The following is a 25,409-nucleotide window of genomic DNA, read 5'->3' on the forward strand; positions in this document are numbered from 1 at the left end:
AAGAAATGACGTCATCAAGCGCGTCAGAATTCAGCTCACCTGACAGTGGGTACCATTTCTTCCAAATGTCAGACTTGCAACCTTCAGATGCAGGGGAGAATTGTCATAGCAACGAAGGATCGCCGTTGCCATGCGTGAAAGTGACGTCAGGTGATGGGGAGGAAGTGGGACGTAATAATAAAATTTGGCGGGAAAAAGTTGACACGCTAACACTCGCTATTATTGAGGTTAGATTATTTATAGTAGAGATCTTGATATTTTTTATTCCATAAAGACTTTACTAATCTAAAGTTTTTAAGATATGTAATCATTTACTTTCTGTTTAAGTTAAGAACTCAAACTGAGTATTTCAACTTTTTTAGGATTTCGAGGAGTTTGCTGCGAGGAAACTTAACAAAGTTCATTGAGATTATTGTTAGTTTTAATGTCAATTTTTCCATTAGTTGTCTTCCAATTTTTAAATGGACATGTATTTATTTCAGATCTTTTATAGTTACAAAAACAATAAAAGTACTCAAACTTGTATAATAGCTGGTTTTTGTTCTATGATGTTGTAAAGTTATTTTTATTCTATATTTACCTTTATAATTATTTTCGTTGAAGCTAATGATTGAAACACTTTTAAACTATTGTTACAACAATTATGATTCATTACAATTTGATTTTAATAATTTAGTTTTGATTTAACTGTGTTGTCTTTAATTAATACTGCTTTCATTCGTAAACTAAATAAAAAAAAAATTGTTTTTAAAACAGTTTATAATTTATTTGTAGAAGAAATATTTTGGGGATTTTTAAAATGTCCTTCAAAGATTTTTTTAAGCAAATATAACTTAAATATTAATCATTATTTTTAAAGATTAATCCTGAAAATAACAACATTCATAAACTAAGTTTTTAGATATGATTTAATCAGTTTTAGTGCAACTAAACATATTATACCTATTTGGTTAAGTATAACTCAACAAGTAAATGACGAAATATTTAATCGATCAGATTTCATATATTTAACAGCAAAGTTGTTTTATAACATTTTGATTGCTTCCGATTTTGAATTAGATTACACGTTACTTAAACTAAAGCATTATAAAAAATAATCTGTTTAATATTACGAAATAATTAAAAGTTAGTCCTCGAATTGTTTTGTTGTGTTATTGAATGTTTTAATTGAAACAACTTTTTTAATAAAACACTATTTTAGCTACACAACTTTGATTAAATTTTAACCTACTGCAATCAATTGTACTAAATTTTGATAGACTTATTTCTAATTTAATTATATGTCGAAGTTTCGTCAAAGTAACAAGTATAGTAACAATATTCAATTTTTTTATTTTGAATTGTTAAATGCTGCTTATTTGATGCCAATGTATTTTTTTACAAGTTTTACAACAAAACTTTAGAGGCAAAAGGCGGTTAAAATAAAAAACCTATAAATGCATATAATTAAAATAACTTATTATTTCTATACATTTAATAATTTATAAAACAGTTTAAGAATCCTATTAACCCACAAAGAAATCAAGTTGATTTTTTTTTCCAAGTTCTTTGATTTGTTTAGTTGTACTAATTAAAAGTTGAAAATTCTACGTCAAAACAACAGTATTCAAGTTACACAACATATTCTGAAAAATATTTGCGATTAAAATCAAGCTAAACAAAAATAAATCATGTGTTTCTCATGTCAAACCAATTTAGATTAAATAAAGTGTTGAAACTTGTGTATTTTAAATTTATGTTTTCTCTTATTCATCTTATTTGCTTTTTTCAAACTAAATTTTAAAAATTTCAAAATTTAACATTAATGTATCTGTTTTTTATTAATAATCGTAAAATATTTAACTTTAAATAAGTTTTTTTTTAACGCTATCTATAGGGTTATAAAGTTGTTTTTAGTTATCTTGGTTTTAAAACAATTTCTTAAAAACACATCACTAGTTTATATAAATAAAACGCAGTTTGTTTATATAATCAAACTATAAACTTTTATATTGAAAATTAAGAATTTTTAAGATTAAACTGCAATATATATTTTACTTTTGAAATCAATTTCTAGAACACTTTTTATGTTAAACAAAAATCTACTACATTAAGGTCACCAAAAGTTTCAAAATTAAATTAACAAAAAAAAAAATGAAGAATTAAAAGATCATGTCGTAGATCTTAATACTTATTATACTTAGTTTTTTGATAAAGTTTTTATCTTTGTAAGTAAGTCGAAATTTTGATAAAAAAATTTAAAAATTTTAAATTTTTAGTTTAATAAATATTTTACGATATAACTTTTTTAATTTTATAAATAAATATGATGACAAAAAAAAATTATTTCAATGTTTCGTTTAATAAAATACCAAAACTTTAATTTAAAAATAATTAATTTTTCTAGTAAAGTTTTTTCAAGCAGTGTGAAATTGACGTAAAGTAAACAAATAAAAACTTCCTATTAAAAAACTTACAACTTTTAACTTACAGATTTAAAAGGTATACTGTATAAAATTTAAAACTAGCCTTAAAATTTGAGTACAAATGCGTGTTCATTTTTTAATTAGGCTAAAACTCTTTTTTTTTATTATGAAAATAATGATTTTTTTAATTGTTTTTAATATTTAACGTTATTTTCCTTTTTAGGATAAATGGTCGTGAGTAATGTATTTTGAAAACTATTGGAACGTAAAATGTTTTGGTCACATTTTACTTAATTTCACATAAAATATCAGAACTAAAAGAATCATTAGACTAAAGACACAATAACTTAAACAAAACGAGAAAATGACTAATCATTAAGATTTTGATTTAAAGCAGTTTAACTCGAGATTTGCAATACTAGTCAATAAACTTTTAACTTATAAGTAAATACAACTTTTTCAACCGAAAATAAAAACAAAAGCTACCTGTGAACGATAACATGTTGCAAAGAATCAATAAAATTTTTGTGAAATTTGTTTTAAAGCAACGTTTACAATCAATCACCACTACGTTAGAAACAAATCACCTAAAAAATTTACACTATTACATTTATTGACCCATGTCAGATCAAATTATAATAAATAAAATGCTGATTCTTGTATTTTGTTTGTAACTCTCTTTTATCTTTCTTTTATCTCTATTACTTGTTCTTGGAACAATTTTTAATTAATAACATATATATAGTAAGTTTGTTTCAAAAAAACAGTAAGAAATTAAATTGTGTTTAGAGTTTTTTCAAAGACTTTTATATATGATTAAACTAAGTATTTAAAGAACTTTACGCCTTAACTTAAAATATTTAAATGATTCCAAATGTTTATTTAGTTTTAGGTAAAAATATATACTCTACATAATTTTATTTTTATGTGTAAACACTTAAATCTCCTAAAAAAATCAACTGATTAAGTTAAATGTTTTATTTTATAAATTTCCTAAATTTTTTGTTTATAACTTCAAAGACTTTTTAGTTATATTAAGTTTTAAAGTATTAAGAAATATGCTTAGGTAAAAAGTTGTTTTAAGTACTTTTGGTTACTAGATTAGTTTAGTATAAACAAATCTTTGTGTTATACTTTTTTATAAGATAAAACATTAATTTATATTGCTTAAGAGTACGAATGGTTTTTTATTAAATTATTATTTTAAATAAAACATTTTCTTTAGTAATCAAAAGTTAGAATTAATTTTTTAATTAAACATAAATCAGCCACATTTAGGTCAAATAAATTTTTCATTAGTAAATCAAAACACTGAAAAAGTCAAGTTGTAAATTTTACTACTTCTTTTTTTGCAATTTTATAATTAAAAGTTTTAAGTTTTCTTATTTGAATGTTCCTTTAGATAAATAAGAAAATTGAAAGTGTTGATTTTTTTAGCTTTGAAAAAAGTATAAGCCGTTTTAATAAAGAACATTTAAAACAAACTTTATAAGTAAACACGTTTTTGAGGAAAAACAATAAGTTTATTTCAAGGAACTCATCTTTTCTTTATTGAGAAAACTTCTCACGTTGCAAGCAATTTATTATTTCATTTGCAATTTGAAGTTTAATTAAAGTAAACAAATAAAAACAATGTAGTTTTCCGTCCAATAACTTAAAAATTTATCAAACTGAAAATATTTTTAATATGGTTTTTTTGAATATTCTAGATTACAGCTTGATAAAATTTTTGTTACAACTAAGATACTTTTGTGCTATGAGTTTAGCCTAAATCGTTTTACAATTACTTTTTTGATTTTGATTTTTCATAAAAGTTTTTATAGGTTGATCTTAAGTGTTTATAATGTTCATTAACATTTTAAAATGTAAGCTTTTAACTATAAAACGTATTTTTGGAATAGCTTTCAACTATAAACTTAACTAGGCATTTAAGCATTTTAACCTTTAAAAGTTAAACGCGCGCAATTATTAAACTTTACAATAAATCATGCGTAAAATGTCTGAATCAAATTTTTTTCAATGTCACAAAATTTATCAAAACTCTAAGTTTACTACACTTTATTGCAATTATCATAAAAATTCAACTATCAAAATTTTGTTAAGAAAATAAATGCGTTCTTGAATCTTAAACAGTAAATCTATAAGTTTTCTATCAGACAAGTAAATACATCCTTTTAAATCAGAAGTAAAAATAAAAATTAAAATAAATCTATAACCTTCTAACTTAAAAGTAAACACAACGTTTTTATCTTAAATCAAAACAAAAGCTACCAGTGAACGATAACATGTTGCAAAGAATCAATAAAAATTTTGTGAAATTTATTTTAAAGCAATGTTTTTGAAGAAATTTATACAAAATGAAATTGTATTGGATGAATTCAAAAACAAACTAACATAGCTAATAATTAAGTTGAATTTATATTCGTACTTCCTATTAAAAAATAACTGTTGTAAAAATTAACAAAAGTAATAGAATTCATAATACATATTTGAATGTATGTTATTACTCAATTATTAGTTAGTAGATAAAACTAATGATGGAAATCAGAGGTCTAAAATAGTTTTTAGAAACACTCTATTATTTATTTAAACCCTATTTATATTTTTGTTCAAAAAAGCTTAACATTTTGAAATGTGCAGTCTGATCTTAAAAACGTAAAAAAAATATCAGCAAAAAATAATAGTTTAAAAAAATCATTATAAGTATATGAGCATAGAAATTTGTATTTATTAATATCTTTTTGCCGGTGTAAAAAATAAACAAACAACTTTTAAAGACAAAACAAATTTACTTCCTGTGTATGCTTTTGTTTATTTTCATAACGAACTTTAAATATATTTTCATTATGTTTAATAATAATATGTTTCGATGCAATACTAAGAACTTTTTTTCTTAAATTCTAACGTCCGTTTTACAACAATTTAGTGTTTGGTTAAAAACTTTTGACGTAAAATATGAAGTTAATTGTTTTCTAAAACAGTTTACTTAATAAATTATATAGTTAATCAAAGTACACTTAGTTTTATAGCCGCAACAACTAGTTTACAACATCAAGTACACTGGATTCCTTCATGTTTTTTGTTAGCAAACTGTAATATGTATATGTTAGTAATTCGGTTGATTTATTCAATAGGTTTTGTTGCGAACGTCAAAAAGACATTGCTCAAAAAATTCGGTGTAAGAACTCAGTATGCACAAAGTTTTGTGGTTATCGAGCCGTACATATGGTTACAGTTCAATGTCTAGAACAAACAAAACAAATAATTGAGAATTATTCTAACATATTTAAACGCACTATTCAACCTAGTTCGTAGACTAAACTTATTGTACTGTACTGAAACACTGTATTTTTTCACCTTATACAACCTTAAATAAGTTGTTAAACAAAATAAATATAGATAGTTTTAGTTTATTTTTTAGCTCTAATGGTTATAAATATCAAAAAACTTTATATAAAGTTGAAAATTATGTTTAAAGTTTAAGCTAATTTAAATTAAGTAAAAAATAATTCCAAATCAAAACAGCACAATTATTTTACTAAGTCTTTTAAACTTAAGAAACTAAAATTAACTTTGTTTAATTCAAAAGAAACTAATGTTTTTATTATCTTATAAATTCATTTGAGGACAGTTAATTCACTTTTATTGATCCTAAAAACAGTTTAAACTAATTTTCTTTGATTTAGTTAATTGTGCATCTGGCTACCTAAAACATTTTGCTTTCTTTATATCATTTTATATTAACATAAACAAAGTATAGTAAACTTAGATAGAAGTAATTAAACTTTTTCATCTTTTATAACTTAATTAATACAACTTATAATATTATGATAAGTTGTTATAACGTTTGAAACAAAAGTAAGTTCACAAAGATTTTTTTAACCTATATTTTAGTATCTGAAAAATAACAAAGTAAAAAATTTTGCAAACTATTTACATTTTTATTATAAATTAAAGCAGTTTTATTAAAAAATGCTGTTTAAAAATAAAATTTATTAAAGTAACCTTAAAATATTTTAACGAGGTATTCAATTTTATACCTATGAAATAAACTTGGGGAAAAAAAACTTAGTTTTTGAAGAATTTACTTTTGAAAAAGTGATTTGAAAAGTAAAAATATATTGTTAATTTCAGTGCAAAAAAAATTTTCAGAGAAACACTTAATTTTTTACAGGGTAATAAACAATTTGTTTTAACAAGTGAAAAAGTGATTCATTAACATTCATACTTCAGTTTTAAGTAAAAGTTTTATCGAAATGGATATTTAAACTTTTACGTATATTTATTAGCTTCAAAATTAAAAATTATATTATTATCAAAGTTTTTTTACGCTTTTATCAACTAAAACTCTTTTTTAGTAAAATCATTAAAACATTTTACCTTGGTTTGATATTTTTATTCACACGATGCTAATTATAAATAGTTCAGATTAACTATCGTGAATTTGATTAAAAATGAATAATTTAATCAATGCACTTGAAAAGAGTAATTGAAAATTTTAAAACTAAAACATGAGCTGAAGAATTTTTATATAAAACTCTAGTTAGTTTTAACAAAATCTCATGTTTCACATTTTACTTTCTGATTTAAGCATGCTGAATAAATTGTTTAAGTATTTTGAGCACACAGAGAAGACCTAAGTGAACATTTTTGTAACAAGTAAAGTATTGGTGTTTAAATACTTTGTTCTTACCGTTACGTGGATAGTTTGTTTATATGCAAAAAATGTATTGACTGAAATCTAAATTAAATTAGAAGCTCAACAAAATGATCTAAATATTGATATTCGATTTAATATACGTTGTTGGTTACTGATATTTTTTATGTTTACAAAAACTAAATAACTTAAAAATTATAAATCTTTTTTATTTTACTAAAACATTAATGAAACATAATCTTATAAAACTTTGACTACTGCAACATAATTTTTTTTAGAATTAGTAGTAATGTTAATATTTTATTAGAATATTTACTAACTTTGTACTGCATACCAAAATTTTAGTAATATTAAAAAACTTCAGGGCACAAAGTTGTTATGTAAAATACTTGGCACACCTTGAAAAACATTGTTTTATGTAACTGATTTTAATATAAAATTTTTGCATAACATATGTTAAACAAAAATTTTGAGACATGATTCATTAAAAAACATTTTTATTAAACAAAAAGTAAAATCGAATCCAGCTAGCACTAAATCGATTTTACTTTTTGTTTAATAAAATTTTTGAATGAATCATTTCTGTTAAATAATTTTTTTAAAAACTTAAAGCTGTTTTCATCTCCAAAATAATTTTAGAACTAATCCTTTATCAGTCTAATCTAAATTTTGCAGACTTCGTACGTTGAAAAACAGAAACGTTTTATATATAATACAAAGGTTTTATTTAATATTTATAAAAATATTAATTATAGAATTTAAGGCTGTATACATAAGTAGTTTATAATCTGTAAGTTTTTGGGTACAGACACTTTTTTTTATTACTAAGATTAATAAAAATACTTAAAATATCATAAACACAGAAAGTAGTTCAAATAGCTAAAGAAACTAATTGTAAAAGTGGATATACTTTATGAAAATATACTTTGTTATTTCAAATATATCATTTTATTTACTCTATGCTACAAAAATATTTTGTTTAGTCAAAGCTTCAGGATTTATCATGTTAATTCTAAATTGGGTTAAAAGAAGATAATTCGATTCTAAAACGTTATTAAATTTTTATTTATTTGAATAAACATTCTTACTTGTCTAAATTTGCACAAAAACATTTTGAAAACTTAACTCAAATATAATTTAATAAATTATTTTGTATTCGTTGAAATCTAAGTCTTAGGATTTGCTGACTGCGGATCATAGCTACTTGTTTTTCGAGTTTTAGGTTGAATTTAGCTGCGGATTTACATAAATAAAAAACCAGTTAATTAAGAATAAAACTAAGTATTTTAAAGCAAAAACCTAGATGATAATATTTAAGCTTGACTTTTGCTCTGAAATTTTTCAAATTTTTCAAATTTTTTCAAAAATTCAAATTTTAAATTTCGAGCCGTACATATGGATACAGTTCAATGTCTTGAACAAGCTAAAAAAATAATTGAGAATTATTCTAACATATTTGAACGCACTATTTAACCTAGTTCGTTGACTAAACTTATTGTACTCTACTAAAATACTGTATTTTTTCACCTTATACAACCTTAAATAAGTTGTGAAACAAAATAAATGCGGTACAGATAGTTTTAGTTTATTTGTTTAGCTCTAATGGTTATAAATGTTAAAAACCTTTTATAAAGTAAAAAATCATGTTTAAAGTTTAAGCTAATTTAAGTTAAGTAAAAAATTATTCCAAATCAAAACAGCACAATTATTTTACTAAGTATTTTAAACTAGGAAACTAAGATTAACTTTATCTAGTTTAAATGAAAATAGTGTTTTTATTATCTTATAAATTCATTTTAGGACAGTTAATTCACTTTTATTGATCCTAAAAACAGTTTAAACTAATTTTCTTTGATTTAATTAGTTGTGTAACTGGCTAGCTAAAACTTTTTCCTTTTTTTTATCAATTTATTTTATCATAAACAAAGTATAGTAAACTTAGATAGAAGTAATTAAACTTATACATCTTTTATAACTTACTTAATTAATACAACTTAAAATATTATGATAAGTTGTTATAACGTTGAAAACAAAAGCAAATTCACAAAGATTTTTTTAAACCTATATTTTAGTATCTAAAAAATAACAAAATAAAAAAATTTGCAAATAATTTACATTTTTCTTTATAAATAAAAGCAGTTTTACAATAAAACGCTAATAAGAAATAAAATTTATTAAAGTAACTTTAAAACAATTTAAAAAAGTATTTAATTTCATAGCTATGAAATAAATTTAGGGAAAACAAACTTAGTTTTTGAACAATTTACTGTTTTGAAAAGTAAAACTAAACTGTTAATTTCAGTGCAAAAAAAATATTTCAAGAAAAAAACTTATTTTACAACAGGGTGATAAACAATTTATTTTAGCAATTGAAATTAAGATTTTTAAAAGTTCTTACCTCAGTTTTTATTAAAAGCTTTATCGGAATGGATATTTAAAATTCTACGTATATTTATTAGATTCAAAGTTGTTATATTATTATCAAAGTTGTTTTACACTGTTATCAACTAAAACTCTTTTTTAGTAAAACAATTAAAACATTTTGCCTTAGTTTGATATTTTTATTCACATGATGCTAATTCTAAAAAATTCAGATTAACTATCGTGAATCTGATCAAAAATGAATAATCTAATCAATGCACTTGAGTAGAGTAATTGAACGTTTTGAAACTAGAACATGAGGTGAAGATTTCTTATATGAAACTCTAGTTAGTTTTAACAAAATCTCATGTTTCACATTTCACTTTATTATTTAAGCATGCTGAATCAAATGTTAAAGAATTTTGAGCACACAAAGAAGGCCTAAGTGAATATTTTTGTAACAAGTAAAGTATTGGTTTAAATACTTTGTTCTTGCCATTACGTGGATAGTTTGTTTATATGCAAAAAATGTATTGACTGAAATCTAAATTAAATTAGACGCTCAACAAAATGAACTGAATATTGATATTCAATTTAATAGACATTGTTGGTTACTGATATTTTTTATATTTACGAAAACTAACTAGTTTAAAATTTATTTGTCTTTTTTATTAAAATTTTAAAGAAACGTAATCTGATAAAACTTTGACTACTGCAACAAAACAGTTTTATTTTAGATTTTATAGTAATTTTAATTTTTTTTTAGTATATTTACTAACATTGTACTGCATACCAAAATTTTTAGTAAATATTAAAAAACTTCAGGGCACAAAGTTGTTATGTATAGTACTTGGCACATTTTCAAACATTGTTTTATGTAACTGATTTTATATAACAACTATTCATTACATATATAAAACAAAAAATTTGAGACATGATTCATTCAAAAACATTTTTATTAAACAAACAAGTAAAATCTGTTTAGTGTTAGCTAAATTCGATTTCAATTGTTTGTTTAATAAAAATTTTTGAATGAATAATTTCTGTTAAATATTTGTTTTTAAAACTGAAAGTTTTTTTCATCTCCAAATTCATTCATCATTTAGAAATAATTCTTTACTACTCTAAACTACACAGACTTCGTTCGTTGAAAAACAGAACAATTTATACGAAATACAAAGGTTTTATTTAATATTTATAAAAACAATGATTATAGAATTTACGGCTGAATACATAAGTAGTGTATAATCTATAAGTTTTTGCGTACAGGCACTTTTTTTTGCTACTAATATTAATATAAGTACTTAAAATATAACAAACATACTAAGTAGATCAAATAGTTAAAGCAACTAATTGTAAAAGTAGATATACTTTATGAAAATATACTTTTTTATTTCAAATATATCTTTCTATTTACTCTGTTCTACAAAAATATTTTGTTCAGTCAAAGCTTCAGGATTTATCATATTAATGCTTAATTGGGCTAATAAAAGGTAATTCGATTTTAAGATGTTATGAAATTTTTATTTATTTGGATAAACATTCTTACTTGTCTAAATTTGCACAACAACATTTTTAAAAACTTATCTCTAATACAATTTAAATTTTTATTTTGCGTTCGTCGAAATTTAAATCCTAGACTTGCTGATCATAGCTTCTTATGTTTCGAGTTTTAGGTTTAAAATTAGCTGCAGAACTATATTTAACAAAAATAAGTTTTTTAAAGCAAAAACCTAGATGATAATATTTAAACTTGACTTTTGCTCTAAAACTTTTCAAATATTTTCAAGTTTTTCAACCAAGTAGCGTGTGTAGCATAAGTACAAAATAAAAATTTCATTTAAAATTATAAAAACAAGGTTCTGTATTTAACATAGTTCAGTCTTGAATTAAACAAAGAAAACTTAAAATTATATTTATAAGTTGTGGTGAAACTCTCATAAACTTTTTATAAATTTGCTTTTGATTTTGGACATTTTATTACTACGCTAAAATTATATTACACGAAACACGCTAAATTACTCGAGATAGAACTACTTGGAAAATCACAGTTTCAAAAAAAAAGTACGAATAAAAAACACAGACAGAAACTAAATTTGCAATTCTAAATTACAGGTGGAATTATTTGGTGCGGTTGAAATTTGTAATATGCGTTGATAGAAACTACAGAAAAAATAAAATTTTTGGTACGCGTTTTTAACTTTCTACTTTCAAAAACCCCGCGCTTTTGGAAGCAAAATCCCTCGACAAGCGTCAAAGATGAAAGATTTTGATTGGCTTAAAAAAATCAAGACTTTTAAGAAGTCTGGTAATAGAAAGATGAAAGTAGAAAAAAAATACGTTAAATCAACACTTTTGAATTTTAGAGTGTTACTTTTGAATGAATAACTTGAGATAAAAAATAAAAGTATCAAAATCAAAATTTGAGTAAAAAACATTAAGAAAGTTTAAAAAGCCAAATTTGACGTTGCTGACACGTTTTCGACGTGGGGGATTTTTGCGTTCACTTGCACCGTTGCTGCCTCCTCAGCCAGTCGGGGGTGGGGTAGCGGACGCGGTGCTCGAAGGTCTGGGGCAGGTACTTGTCGTTGTACTCCGTGCTGCCCTCAAGCGGTTGCTCGTTCTTGATGAGCGTCTGCTTCGGCCTGCAGCTGTCTCGCACGCCGACGCCGGTCGGGCCGATGAAGGACTCCTTGAACGTTGTCGTTCCGTCGAATGGCGCTGGAGAGTTGAAAAACAATTTATTGTTATTGATTTATTGGATTATAACTGTATTGTACAGTAAAATATTTCAAAATACAAAATACATTCAGTGCATATTTATAGAAACCGAAAGAGTAGTATGTAATAAATTTAAGGCTGATATTGACCAAATGTAATGGCTTTACATAAAATTTCCGTAAATACTGACAATGATATTAGTCATAAATAAAGTTCAAAGTAAAACTTTTGATTTTTGCTGACCGTTCATTTCTTAAAAAAAAACAAACAAAATCGCTATTCCTCGAAACGGTATATAAAAAAAAAACAATGCAAACTCACCATTGGACTGGGCGGCAGTCCTGTTGACCTTGACCCTGGCGTGGGACACGGGCCACACCTTGAAGTCGTGCATGTAGTTGGTGCTGCCCTCGAACTCGCCCCCTCCCACTCTGCCCTCCCTCGGCCGTATCGGCTGCGCGGGCTGCCCGCCCTTCTGGTCCACGTACGCCTGTCCGCTAGTGGTCGCCATGTCGAACTTTCCGCTGGGGGCGACGTACTGCGGCTGCTCCCGTCGCCACGGCTTCTCCACCGGCCACGCCTGGAACCTTGATACGCGGGAAGTTTTTGTTTGGGGGATTTTCAATTATAAGGGATTATTCTTGATAAAATCAAAATAGTTAAGTTTTTGTTAATTTGAAGCTGAATCAGTTGCATTATTACAACTGCAACAATTTGGTAGCAAAAAAATGTTTATAATAATAAATGTTGTTTATATATAAACATACTTAAAAAAGCATGTTATATTATTTTATTGGAAGTTTGGGATTAAAAAGGAAATGTAAATACAAAACATACTAAAACTTGCTTTCAACTACTAATTTAAAAGTTTTCTTCAATCAAATTAAAATCAATTAAACCTTTAATATTAAATACGAAATCCAGGTAATTTCTAATAAACTAATAAAATTAAAATTAAAATTTAAGTTCATCAAACTGGAGTACATCAAACTAAATAAAATGTAATTTAAAAATTATCTAAATAAAACATTTAAATGGTGAGTTAAAGCGTTGTGTAACTAAAGGAAATGAATAATTAATTTATTATGATTAAATATTGATCAACTCACCGCTCAAAATGGTTATAATCCTTGAAAAGTTGCTAAATTTAAATTAAGCTGCTTGCAATTGAAATAAAAAGTTACATTACGATTTATGGCTCAATATTTTAAACATTTAAGTCTTTTATTATTGACAGCTTAAGTTTCATAAATTAATAGTTTTAAACAAAAAAATATTACAAATTACGTTACTAATACATGTTTATAGTTTTTAAACTAAAATGAGGACTTTTTTAATTTAATACGTAGAAAACTTTAAAATTTTTACACTTTAACAAAACAATATTAATGATTTTCTCATGTTTAACTTAAAAAAATGTAACGCATACAAAATTTAAATGTAGTGTGTACTTTATATATTGCAAGGCCAGTTTTTTTTGTCTACATAATTAAGATTTAATACAGATTTACTAGAAACTTATCTAAAACTTTTATCTTTTACTGTAAACTTTTAATTTAAATCTTTCCAGAAAACTAGATGAAAAATATCATAAAACACTTTATGTAAAATGTAAACATAATAATAAAATTTGTTATTAAAAAGCATATTTAGAAACTATCAGTATTTTCAAAATTTTTTTGTTTGAATAATCTTTGTTTTATATATAAACAACATACAAATACTGCTTTACTATATAAAAAAAATTTGAGACTTGTTTGTAAAGTTTTGAAGATAGTGCAAGATAGATATAGTAAAGTATTTGTTTGTAACGAAAAACTTTTGATTTAAATATTATTTTAAGACTTATTTTTAATATGACTAAAATTTAATACAAAAATAAAATTAAGTTGTAGTTACGACTAAAGTTTAAAAAAATGGTTAAATTTTACTGTTCTATAAGCAAAACATTTCAATGTTTTTAAACTTTTAAATTTGAAACACTCAAGTCGGAGGCTTCTCTAATGATTATGAGGTGGTTTACTAAAGTTTACTAATAATTAGTTTACTTAGGATTAAAATCATAAAGAAAAGAAATAGATAAAATAAACTTATCATAAAGGTTTTTTGATGAGATTTGTAAAAACTTATACTTCTTTTATCAGTATTTATATTTAACAGTACTATTTATTAAACAACAGTATAATCAACTAATATTGTTATATGCAGTTTCATATTTTATTTTTGCTTGAAAAGGTTGCAATCTCTTGCCACCGAAACCGGTCGCGAATAAAATATAAAATTTGCATAAATCTATATACTTCTTTTATCAAAAAACTTCTAGTCTCTAGACCAGAATTTTCTAAACCCTCAACTTAAAGTTTCCCACTTGGCAGAAATAAATATATATATATACTCTCTTTGATTCAATCATTACAAACATTCAATATATAATATACATGTTACATCGAGTTTTTGTGACTTTTATTGCCTTCACCGTTGTTAAGTTTTATTAAATTTAATTGATTCACAACTAATGGTTAATGTTTCATTTTTGTTCAAAATAGATTACATAAAAACTAAATTAATGTTATTTGCAATACAAATTTAATAGTTTAAATAACCTCATTTACATTATGACGTAATTATTAGTTGTAACGAATGACTTTTCATTAGTTAACAACAATAAAATTTGAATTAGTTATCTTTCCCATTAACGTGAGTTGTTTGTTTATATTATGGTTAGTTTTTTTGTTGTGTAATTTAGCTTACTTTACTTTTTTTAGACTTAATAATCACAAATATTATATAGTTTTATAACATTCGGATTTAATGTTAAGTATTTCACCTATTAAGGCCATAGGGGGGGTCCACTTTGTTTTTTACAACTTGATCTTATTTTGTAGAATTTAATTTAAGCTATCAGACACTTTTAACCGCTTAAAAAAACTCAAAGTAACTTTTGAGATATAAGCGATCAAAGAAAGGGCGTTCAATACGTTCCTTATAGAAGGCGAAAACTAAAAATGCGAAAAAAGACTATTTCACTAAAAATCTATCTCCTCCTTCATTTTTTGAGTATTCTTTCTTAAATTTTCACAGAATGTGTATCATTAAACTTTAAAGAGATCTATTGTAAGAATTTTTTTAATTTTGAGTAAAAAAAAATTATTGTCAAAAAACTACCCTTTTTTTTAGTTTTTTGTGGATAAAATTTTTATTTTTCAAAATTTCAAAAATTCCAACAGTACAATTCTTCAAAATATTAAAAGGAACATTTCCTGAAAATTTGAAGTCTCTAGGTCAAAAAATGAAGGAGGAGATAGGTTTTTAGTGAATTTTAAAATTTCCGAGAAATTGACCCTGAAAAATTTGCAGTCCATACGTTTATATTGGAAAATTTTTACAAAAAGTCAAATATCTCAAAAGTTAAATGATATTTTTGAATTCTATAAAAACTGGCTTATAGTTTGTACTTCAAGCTTTCATATAAAAGCCAAAGTTAATTTTATTAAAAAAAATGTTGGACCCCCCCTATGGCCTTAATAACTATTATCTGTAGAATATATCTTATTTTAATGAAAACATATATACACCTACTTTATTCTTTGCTTCTATTCTCTCACTACAGTAATTATTTTTTTACAGAACCCAGTTGAAGTGTGTTGATTCGTTGACACACAGAAACATATGTTGGTAGAATAAAGGAAGATTACTGTATAATTTGTTTTTATTTTACATATATACTCTCTATATAAAACATTCGCCCTTTACTTTTAAATTACCAATTTAAACTTTCGCGAATGACACGATATTGCCCACTTTTGCAAACCTAGACTTAAAGGCCCCTTATTGTTGAAAATTGTACAAAGTGGAAAAATATTGAAAAAATATAAATAATAAAAAAACACTTGTTTAAAACCTGTCTTTCTGCTCGCTAGATGACGCCATGGGGTCCTTGTTGGGGTTGGGGTGGTACTGGGGCCGCATGGACTCCCTCACCCCGTTACCCTTGGCAACGAACTCCTCGTTGAAGGTGGTCGTGGTCGCCATGGGGACGGTGGGCGCCTGGTAGCCCCTCTGCGCCCTCGGCGGGTGGGGGGTGATCTTCTTGGCGTCGAAGTCCAGCTTGTGGGTGGTCAGTCCCTCCACGGGGGCGGTCGACTTCAGGGCCACCTGCTTCGGTTTGGCTGACAGGGCGGGCGCTCCTTGGGTGCCGGCAAAGTCCTTCAAAGTTTTTTTATCTATCTACTTTCAACCATATACTATAGTTTTGTTTGTTTTATAATATTGTCAAATAAAAGTATTTTTTTCTTTTTAAGTGACAATTCAAGTTTATCTCTAATTATATAAAGCTTTTTTTACTCTATCAACTAAGCATTCAAAATTTTTTATTATACAATTGTCTAATTTTTTTGATAATGTATAATATAGCTAACGATCTAATAATTGTACTATTTTGTTTTTATGTAATTTTTTAATGTAGATAAAAAACACTGTATATGCAAAAAAAAAGTTATAAAAACAAACAAACAGTGAACTCTAAGCTATAAATAAAATCCTAAACACAGAAAAACTTGAATTCTATAAAAAATCAAAAAATTTCCAACTTAAAAATTTATTTTGTTATTATTTTTATTTGATCTATCTTAAAGATTTTAAAACAGTTTGCTATTTTACAGTTGACAACTAAACTAATAGTGTGAGAATATAAACATACTTAATACAACATTATTAAAATATTAAGACTGCAATCAATATATACTGTAAAATACAAATCAACGAAATCACTCTTGGCTCTCTACATGCATACTAATAAAACAAATCACCAACCCTCATGACGGTGGTGAGGTTTTCAACTTGTTGGGTTGGCGGTTGCCAGTTTCTAAGGGGCCGGGGTCTGTCCGGGTAATGCGCGCCCCAACTCTTGAAATCATCTGTTCGAACAATTTACATCATCAAAATTTTATCAGGGGACATACAAAGTACATGATTCTCAATTTTATTTGCATTTGGGTTTTTTACTTTTTTACGCTGTGCCATTATCTGAGAACAAGTGGTTAAAAGGTTATGAAGAAAAAAAAAATGCAAGAGTTTACAAAGCCTGGTCTTGTATGTGTCATGAAAAAAGCTCTACATTTATTTAAAACAGCTTCAACATTTCACAGCCAAAGTTTCAGTCTACCTAGTGATCTAACAAATATGATCAAAACCTGTAGTTTTTAAGATTGTACAAGTGAAGATTGTAGAAGTGTTTTTCAATACATCTGATGGAATAAACACTAAAAAAATTAATTACACTCCTTTAGATACTTAGCTAATCTTTAAGTGGGCGATTTTTTTTTAATAAGAATTGACTGTTTAAATTTTAAATAGTCATGTACAGTAATAGTACTTCAAACATAAGTTTTAACCAAAAACCATTTATATTAAACAACAATTCTGTAACTGGCATTTTAAACTTATTGAACTAAAAAATTTTTTTAGGTTACAAAGGTGCATTTATGATAATGAAGTCATTTTTTATAACTTAAATATTTTTTGTTTAAAATCTTAGCTATCTTACGCTTTAAAGCAAATGAGTTGAAGAAAGTTAAGTTTCAAACATGTGTACTTTTAAGTTAATTTTTAAATAGACTACAAAACTTAACATTTTTAATGACTGTTAAACTAATAAAACTTAGTTTTTTGCAACAAATGCTCTTTGTATGCTAGACACAAGATTTTTAGTATTATTATTTACAAAAGATTGATAGTTAATGGAGAAAAATTTTCATCAAAAAACAGTTATTTGGATTTTTGTGAGTATTTATGTCAGAACCAAGTTAAACTAAACAATTAAATTTCATTCTTTTTCCTACATGTTATTAATCATAGTTAAACAAATTTTATAACTGTCAAAACAATTAACAAACTTTATTATCTTTTATATTCTTTAATATCAACAAGTTTTTTACGAAAATTGTTTACTATAAGAATTCAATAAAATCTGAAAGGTTTTCATAGAGAATTATTTTTTGAAAAACTATTTAAATAGCTAAATTACATCAAAATATTTTCTATGAGTTCTCAATACACTATAATGAAGACATTTTATCAGAGAGATTAATAAACTAAAATCTCGAAACTTTTAAACCAGGTTAATAACCTACAAAACCGCTTGATTTTTTTGGGTAGATAAAGGTCATTAGTAATAAATAAAATTCACTTACTCAAAATTGCTAGTCATAAAGCATTAAAACATACTTGTGTCATTCAAATTTTTAAAGCAGGGATCAACAACTTTGTTTTGTTAATGTTTTTCAAATACAGTAAAACTGTTTGAAAGCAAATCTTATTGAAATTTTCATAAAACTTCTGTTTTGTCTTAACTTATCTAAAAACAACTTTAAGTCTTAATTAGCACTAAAACTTATATAATCCTTCCAATGAGTCATTGTCTGACTATTTCTACTGCAGTGTGTTTCAAAACCTTACAATTACAAAAACCTCAAAAACAGAAATGTTTAGTTTTAATATTTATAGAACCAAACCCATTTGGGTTATAGTCTGACTACTACCACTGCAGTAAACTCTACAAATACAAAAACCTCAATACAAACAACAAACTGACGCGCGTAAGTTGGCAGGGCATCAAACTTGGCACCGGCCGGTCTCCTGTAAGCCGGCTTGATTGGCATGGCAGGCGCCCCCTTCCTGTGGGGGAAGTCTTCCTGGTACATGCTGTGGGTCTGCATGGACTGGGAGGGAGCTATGTACGGCAGTTTGGGCGGCAGGGTGTGCTTTGTTACTTGCTTCGGGTAGTAGTCCGCACTGTTACCAGTTTAATTTTAAACAACTTGACAGCTTATATAAACTTTATTTATCTAATTGATAACTTTTAAACAACTAAATTAATAACAACATGGTAATTACTTGAATTTTACTTAACAAAAAGCAGCTAAAACTGAAAAAAAAATCATGAGGAATACTTTGAGCTGTATAGAATAAAGTATATATTGCTCATTACACATTAATGCAGGTTAAAAAAAAACATGTGTTTTTTAAGGCTGTAAGGGGGTGAGCCATGTTTTTTACAAATTGGTCTTATTTTATAGAGTTTTTACTAAGCTTTAAGTTCCTTTTTGCAGTTTGAGATATAATCAGTTAAAGTTTGGTCGCATAATAGGTTCCCTATAGGAAGGGAAAACTAAAACAGCAAAAAAGACTATTTATTTAAAATCTATCTCCTCCTACATTTTTCAAGCAATCTTCTTCAAAATTTCACAGTTAATTTTTTATACAATAATAAAAAAACATACCTTTGGACTTTAATAAATTTTAAGTAAAAATTTACTTTTTTGAAAATAAAAACTTTTATTTTTTTGAATTAATAAAACTCATAAGTAATGTTTTTTCTCATAATATAAGCAAAATTTCTTGAAATTTGAAGAAGATTGCTTAAAAAATGAAGAAGGATATAGATTCTGAGTGATTTTTTTTTTAATTTCAGAGAAAATTGACACCAAAAAATGTGGGGTTCATAAGTTTGTATTGGAAGTTTTTTATAAAAAGTAAAATATATCAAAAGTTAAATGATAATTTTGAATTATATAAAAACTGGCTTGTATTTTGAACTTGAAGCTTTCATATTATAGTCAAAGTTAACTTTTGTAAAAATAAGTGTTTTACCCCCCCCCCCCTATGGCCTTAAATAGAGTATTTCCGTTTAATTTACAGGCAACTAAAGTGGATATTTACTTTTTATTTATAAAGTTATTTTTGAAAATTTAATAAAGTTAAAAAGCTAGTTGTTACAATAATTTTTAAACGTGGGTAAGGATCTGTTTGAAAACAGTTCACATATATTTAAAACCAATCTCCATGATAAGCTTCAAACTAAACCTAAAACTTTTTAAAATATTCACTAAAAAATAATTTGAAACATTGAGGTTGGTTAGCAATCAGCACTGTTAAAAAATATCAGACTCACTTTTAGTACTCTAATCTATGGTTCAGAAAAATTATAAACCAACTAACTTCCAACAAAAACTTAATTACATACAAATGATAAGTACAAAATGTTTACTTATTTTTTCAACAGGCAGCATTAACTTTTATAAATCTAACTTAGAACTTGAGCTTGGCTGTTTTAAATGTTTAATACTCCTACAAAAAAATTTTACATGTCTTTACACAGCTACCTAATAAAACTAACTTAATAGAAAAAAAAAACTTAATAGACTTAAAAATTAGAAAAAGATTCAATTAATTTAGAATTAGCTGCTTTAAAAAGAAAACAGTCTTTGTACAACTTCAATTTTTGAAAATTAGTTATAGTATACTTTTTGCACAAAAAATTTTACAGACTGTTTTTTAAGCATAACAAATAAACATGAAATTTAAATCTACAAAATGTAAAAAAGTTGCAGTCACCATAACCTGAAAAATCAGTGTATATCAGTATAAAATTCTATATAAAATACAAAAACAAATAAATAAAACACTCTCTCTAGTTTTTTGTGATAGTTTATACGTATTACACTACTTTTCGTCAGAACTTAACAGTAGAATAATTCTAAAACTATGAATAAGTTTTTAAACAAAAACACAAAAAGTTAAAACTAACAAAGTAATAAGCACAATAAATAATTAGTGTAAAGTAATAAATAATTAAACTCAAATACTACTAACGGATAAAAAATAGATAATTTAACTAAATAAAGACACTTTATAATCAAATTCCTTCTGTTTACACAGTTCTGGTTTCTCCAAAAATATAGAGATAGCCTCCAACTTCACGAGATCAAACACACTATTGCAATGATGGATTATTCTAAATCTGGATATGTCATATTTCCTAGCACAATCTCTATTATTTATTAGATGTTCTGCAACTGAAGATCTTTTTGCTGCGTTTTTTGTTGCTATTGTCTTTATTTCAGGTTCTTGTTCGATGAATTTCAATACACAAGCAGGTAGATGTTCTTTTATCCTGGTTTTTAAGTGCCTAGAGGTCTGCCCAATATAGCTCTTTTCGCAAGAGCAATTAAACTTGTATACTATACAACTTTTGTCTTTGTCTGGTATCGGGTCCTTCAACTGCACTTTTAATAAAGATTTTGAAAGAAATATAATTCTTGGAAGCACTTGATTGTATGATGTTTTTGTTAAGTCTTTTAGTTTGCTCTCAATTACTCGTGATTTTTCTCCAATATAAGGTAGTTTTAATATTGCCTGGAACTTCTCCGGTCCGAATAGTCTAGGTTGATTTATGTTATTGTGGTGTGATTTTATTACCTTCTTAATCAGATCTGGTGGGTAACCATTTTTTTTTTTTTTTTCATATCCAGATTTAGAATAATCCATCATTGCAATAGTGTGTTTGATCTCGTGAAGTTGGAGGCTATCTCTATATTTTTGGAGAAACCAGAACTGTGTAAACAGAAGGAATTTGATTATAAAGTGTCTTTATTTAGTTAAATTATCTATTTTTTATCCGTTAGTAGTATTTGAGTTTAATTATTTATTACTTTACACTGATTATTTATTGTGCTTATTACTTTGTTAGTTTTAACTTTTTGTGTTTTTGTTTAAAAACTTATTCATAGTTTTAGAATTGTTCTACTGTTAAGTTCTGACGAAAAGTAGTGTAATACGTATAAACTATCACAAAAAACTAGAGAGAGTGTTTTATTTATTTGTTTTTGCATTAAATATGAATTAGCTGATAATGTTTGAACTATATAAAATAATTATCCAACCAAGACATCCTGCTCTTTTCCTTTGTTCATAAACTTAATACAATTATATCAAACAACCTAATATTTATTTAATATCAACTTGTTGACAAAAGTTTTTCACACTTACAGATAAAGCAAAAGTGAGACAACTCACTCAGCCAACAAATATTTGAAAGCAAACAAATGCCATAACAATGCCAACACCTGGTGCCTAATAAGATTAATGTGTTTAAAGCAAACAAACGAGAAAGTTGTGATGTCAGCAACGGGCGCACTGGGCTTGTTCCACTTCATGTTGGGTTTGAAGCTCTGGCGGGGCAGCAGCAGCTTGGGCGGGTACTCGTCCACATAGTTGGTGTTGTTCAGGTAACTGTGGTTCCAATTTGTCGGGTCATTGTTGCTTTTGCGGTGCCACCTGTAAAGCCATTAAGTATGGTTGACATTTATTGAAGGAATGCAATAAAAAAAAACTTTGTTTACTGATTTTTAAACTTAATTAGATTTAAGTTTTTATTTTAACTTTTTTTCTTTTTTTTTTTAATGATAATTTAAATAGTAACCCTATGATTTTTAAAATACTTTTGGTTGAAACAAGAAAATAAAAATAAAAGTATTGTAAAAATGTAAAAATATATTATTTAAATAAAAAACACCAACTTTTGTTTTAGGAACAAAAACTAGTTATATTAATATGAAATTAAAATTATTAAAAATATTTTCAAGCTTTTTAACTTTTTTTACTTAATAATCCAACTTACCACCGAGTGCTTACTTTTGCAGTCATTACTTGTTAATAAATATGCATAAATCTAAAGGAAAAAATAATCAAAACAAATATTAAATGATAATTATTAACATTTTTTATACTTACTATCAGATTTAACCTTAATAATAAATAAAAAAGGACTGATCAGAAAAAAAAAAGAAAATTTAAACACTAGTTTGCCATTTTTAACAAAAAAAAAAACAAAAAGGAAGTTAGTAATAAAATCTAGCCTAATTCAGTGTGAGCTTATGAGAAAATTAAAAAATATAGTACCAGCCAAAATTTTAAAATTTACCGTTTTGCTTTGAACCATAAGAAATTAATATATCAATAAAACCATTTTCAAGTCACACAATAGCCAGAGATTTAAAAATCAAGTATTGAAACTAGACTGAGTTTTGGCAAAAAAAGACTTCAAACATGCCTGAGTCAGACAGAATTTTTGAAATAGTTATTTTAATTAGCTTGAGAGACCTATACTATTCTAAAATTTAAGATTATCTTGAGTTAGCATTATTAGTGTGTGACAGCAACAAAAAAACTGTCTTGGTCACTTAAGCTAGCCTAAGCATTTTATTTTAAATAAGCAATAAAATTGTATAAAACTTGATTGATAAATTGGCTTAAGGGCATAGGAGTGGGGAGGGTTACCTTTTTTTGAATATTAATTTTGTTTTTACATAAATAATTAAGCTACCAGTTACCAGTCACAATTTGTTAAAATCAAAAGTATTTTTTTAAATAAAGTTAGAGGGTACAATTGGTTCTTTATTCGAGGTACAAACTAAAAAGGCAAAGTTAGACTATTTCACTAAAATCTGTTTTCTCCTTTAGTTTTTGAACAATTGTTTAAAAAAATTTTAAGACTAATCTTTATTAAACTTTGAAGATTTTGTAAGAAAAAAATTTTTTTTTTTTTTTTCTTTAAAAAAAATAAACAAAAAATTTTATTATCTTTTATTTTGGTAATGAACTTTTTTATCAATTTTCTTAATTATCTGATCCGTGCAAACTGTTTGTAATACTGAAAAGTACACTTACTGAAAATTTGAAATAAATTGCTTCAAAAATGAAAAAGAAGATATATTTCTATTGTTTTTTTTTAAGTCTGAGAATGTCAGCCTGTAAGTTTTTGATTCCATGTTGTATCTGAATTTTTACAAAACAATGTATATCTTAAAAGTTATTTGATTTTTTAAATTCTATAAAAAGTATCTTATGGTTTATACTCTAAGCTTTCAAATAACAACCAATGTTAATTTTTGTAAAAAAAAAGTGCTGGACCCCTCTATGCCCTTAAATACCATAACAAGTTAAAACATTTAGATTTGCAAAAGAATATTTCCAAATTAGTTGAAAATTAGTAATAAAAAATTGGAAATAATAAAATTTGTTGCAGTTATCATATTAAAAAGAGTTGTCACTGTTTGAGGCTCAAAGTCAGAGAGAAGTGACTAAAACTAGTCTGCACTGGCCTTTAAAACACAACAAAAAACTAGTTGTTCTAAAGTATTTAATTTATTTAAAATGATTTAAACCTTCAAAATTTTTTTTTTTATTTTTCTTTAATATAAAATATGTTATTTTCTTTTAAACTTTTCATTCAAATTTTGCTTTACTTATAAGCTATTATTATTTTTTTTATTATTTTTTATTTTTTTTTATGGTAAAAAAACATCAGTCTCAAACTCTACCCCTTGCAACGAATAAAGTGCCCAGTGTGAGGATATTTATTATTTTTCAAATATTAAAAAAATATTCTAAATTGTGGGTAAAACTTATCATTTTTTATAAAATAAGTAAATAAAACTGCTAAAATAATAAAATATACACAAATTTAATTCTTTCAATCAAAGAAATAGATCTAATTATAATTTAGCATTGTTTATTTTTGATAAAACTTAATAAAAAATAAGTTTTATGAAAGTTTTAAACGATTTATACTCGTTTTTTAAGTAAACTAGTTATAATGACGTTAGATCATGATAAATAATTCATTTTAGTGTTTATTAAAATATTTTGTTTTTTTTGGTAGAAAAAAATCAGACTTGCTCTTCCCTCTACATCTAATATATAAAACAATATGCTTTAACTGACTTATCTATTAAAAAAATCTTTATCATAAGAAAAATTACTTGAGAGAAGTAATAATTTATGAACATAAAGCAAACTGCAAATGTTAAAGAAAATACAGAAGCAAAACTAAAGAAGATTTATTGAATAAACAAATATTTATCCAAAACCTCTTCTGAACTTTCATTTTATTATGAGTAACTAAGAAGCTACTATGTTGTCAAGTGGCGCTAGTGAAAACTAAAATGGCTTTATAATCAAAGTTGATGAAGTGGATTTTAAGCGATGCAGTGCACTATAATTCATTTATAATTTTAAGAGAAAACAATAATTTCAAAGCTTGACAAAAAAGTATATAATTTCAACTTAAAAAATTCAATGATTTAAGAAATTCATTATTAAAAAATCAATGCTGTCGTTACTGATCAATACCAGCAAACGGTTGCTTCTGGTAAAGCATAATAAACCGTTAGTTCGCATTACGACTGCAAGTTTTTTTATAAGTTGTATTTCATGGTTGCGGCTGACTAACAACTTTTAATAAGAACAAAACCCGGGTCTCAGTCCACCGTAGGCTTTTTATAATAATTGTAGTCTTATAATTGAATACGTATTACCAAAGCACTATTATAAAAAACAAAATAAAACATATTTGTACCATAACTAAAAACACTTACTTGATAATGAATAAAAAGTTTACTTTTTTAGTATGCTGTGCTTCTTGT

The 25,409-nt window shown here is 25.5% G+C and overlaps 1 protein-coding gene across 1 annotated transcript; it reads right to left on the bottom strand.

Annotated features, from left to right (window-relative positions):
• Nucleotides 1-11,412: 11,412 nt before the first annotated feature.
• LOC145838308 (stabilizer of axonemal microtubules 1-like) lies at nt 11,413-22,656 on the bottom strand. Its single transcript, XM_082945877.1, has 7 exons — nt 22,604-22,656; nt 22,090-22,260; nt 18,737-18,936; nt 16,957-17,060; nt 16,046-16,350; nt 12,466-12,731; nt 11,413-12,144 (listed from the first exon to the last, which is right to left on the bottom strand). Exons 1-7 carry the CDS (start codon nt 22,627-22,629, stop codon nt 11,927-11,929), a joined length of 1,290 nt encoding a protein of 429 aa, XP_082802003.1. The 5' UTR covers nt 22,630-22,656; the 3' UTR covers nt 11,413-11,926.
• Nucleotides 22,657-25,409: the final 2,753 nt, after the last annotated feature.

This window comes from Thalia democratica, chromosome 6 (genome assembly GCF_965202585.1).
Source record: "Thalia democratica chromosome 6, ktThaDemo2.hap1.1, whole genome shotgun sequence".
Taxonomy (NCBI): Eukaryota; Metazoa; Chordata; class Thaliacea; order Salpida; family Salpidae; genus Thalia; species Thalia democratica.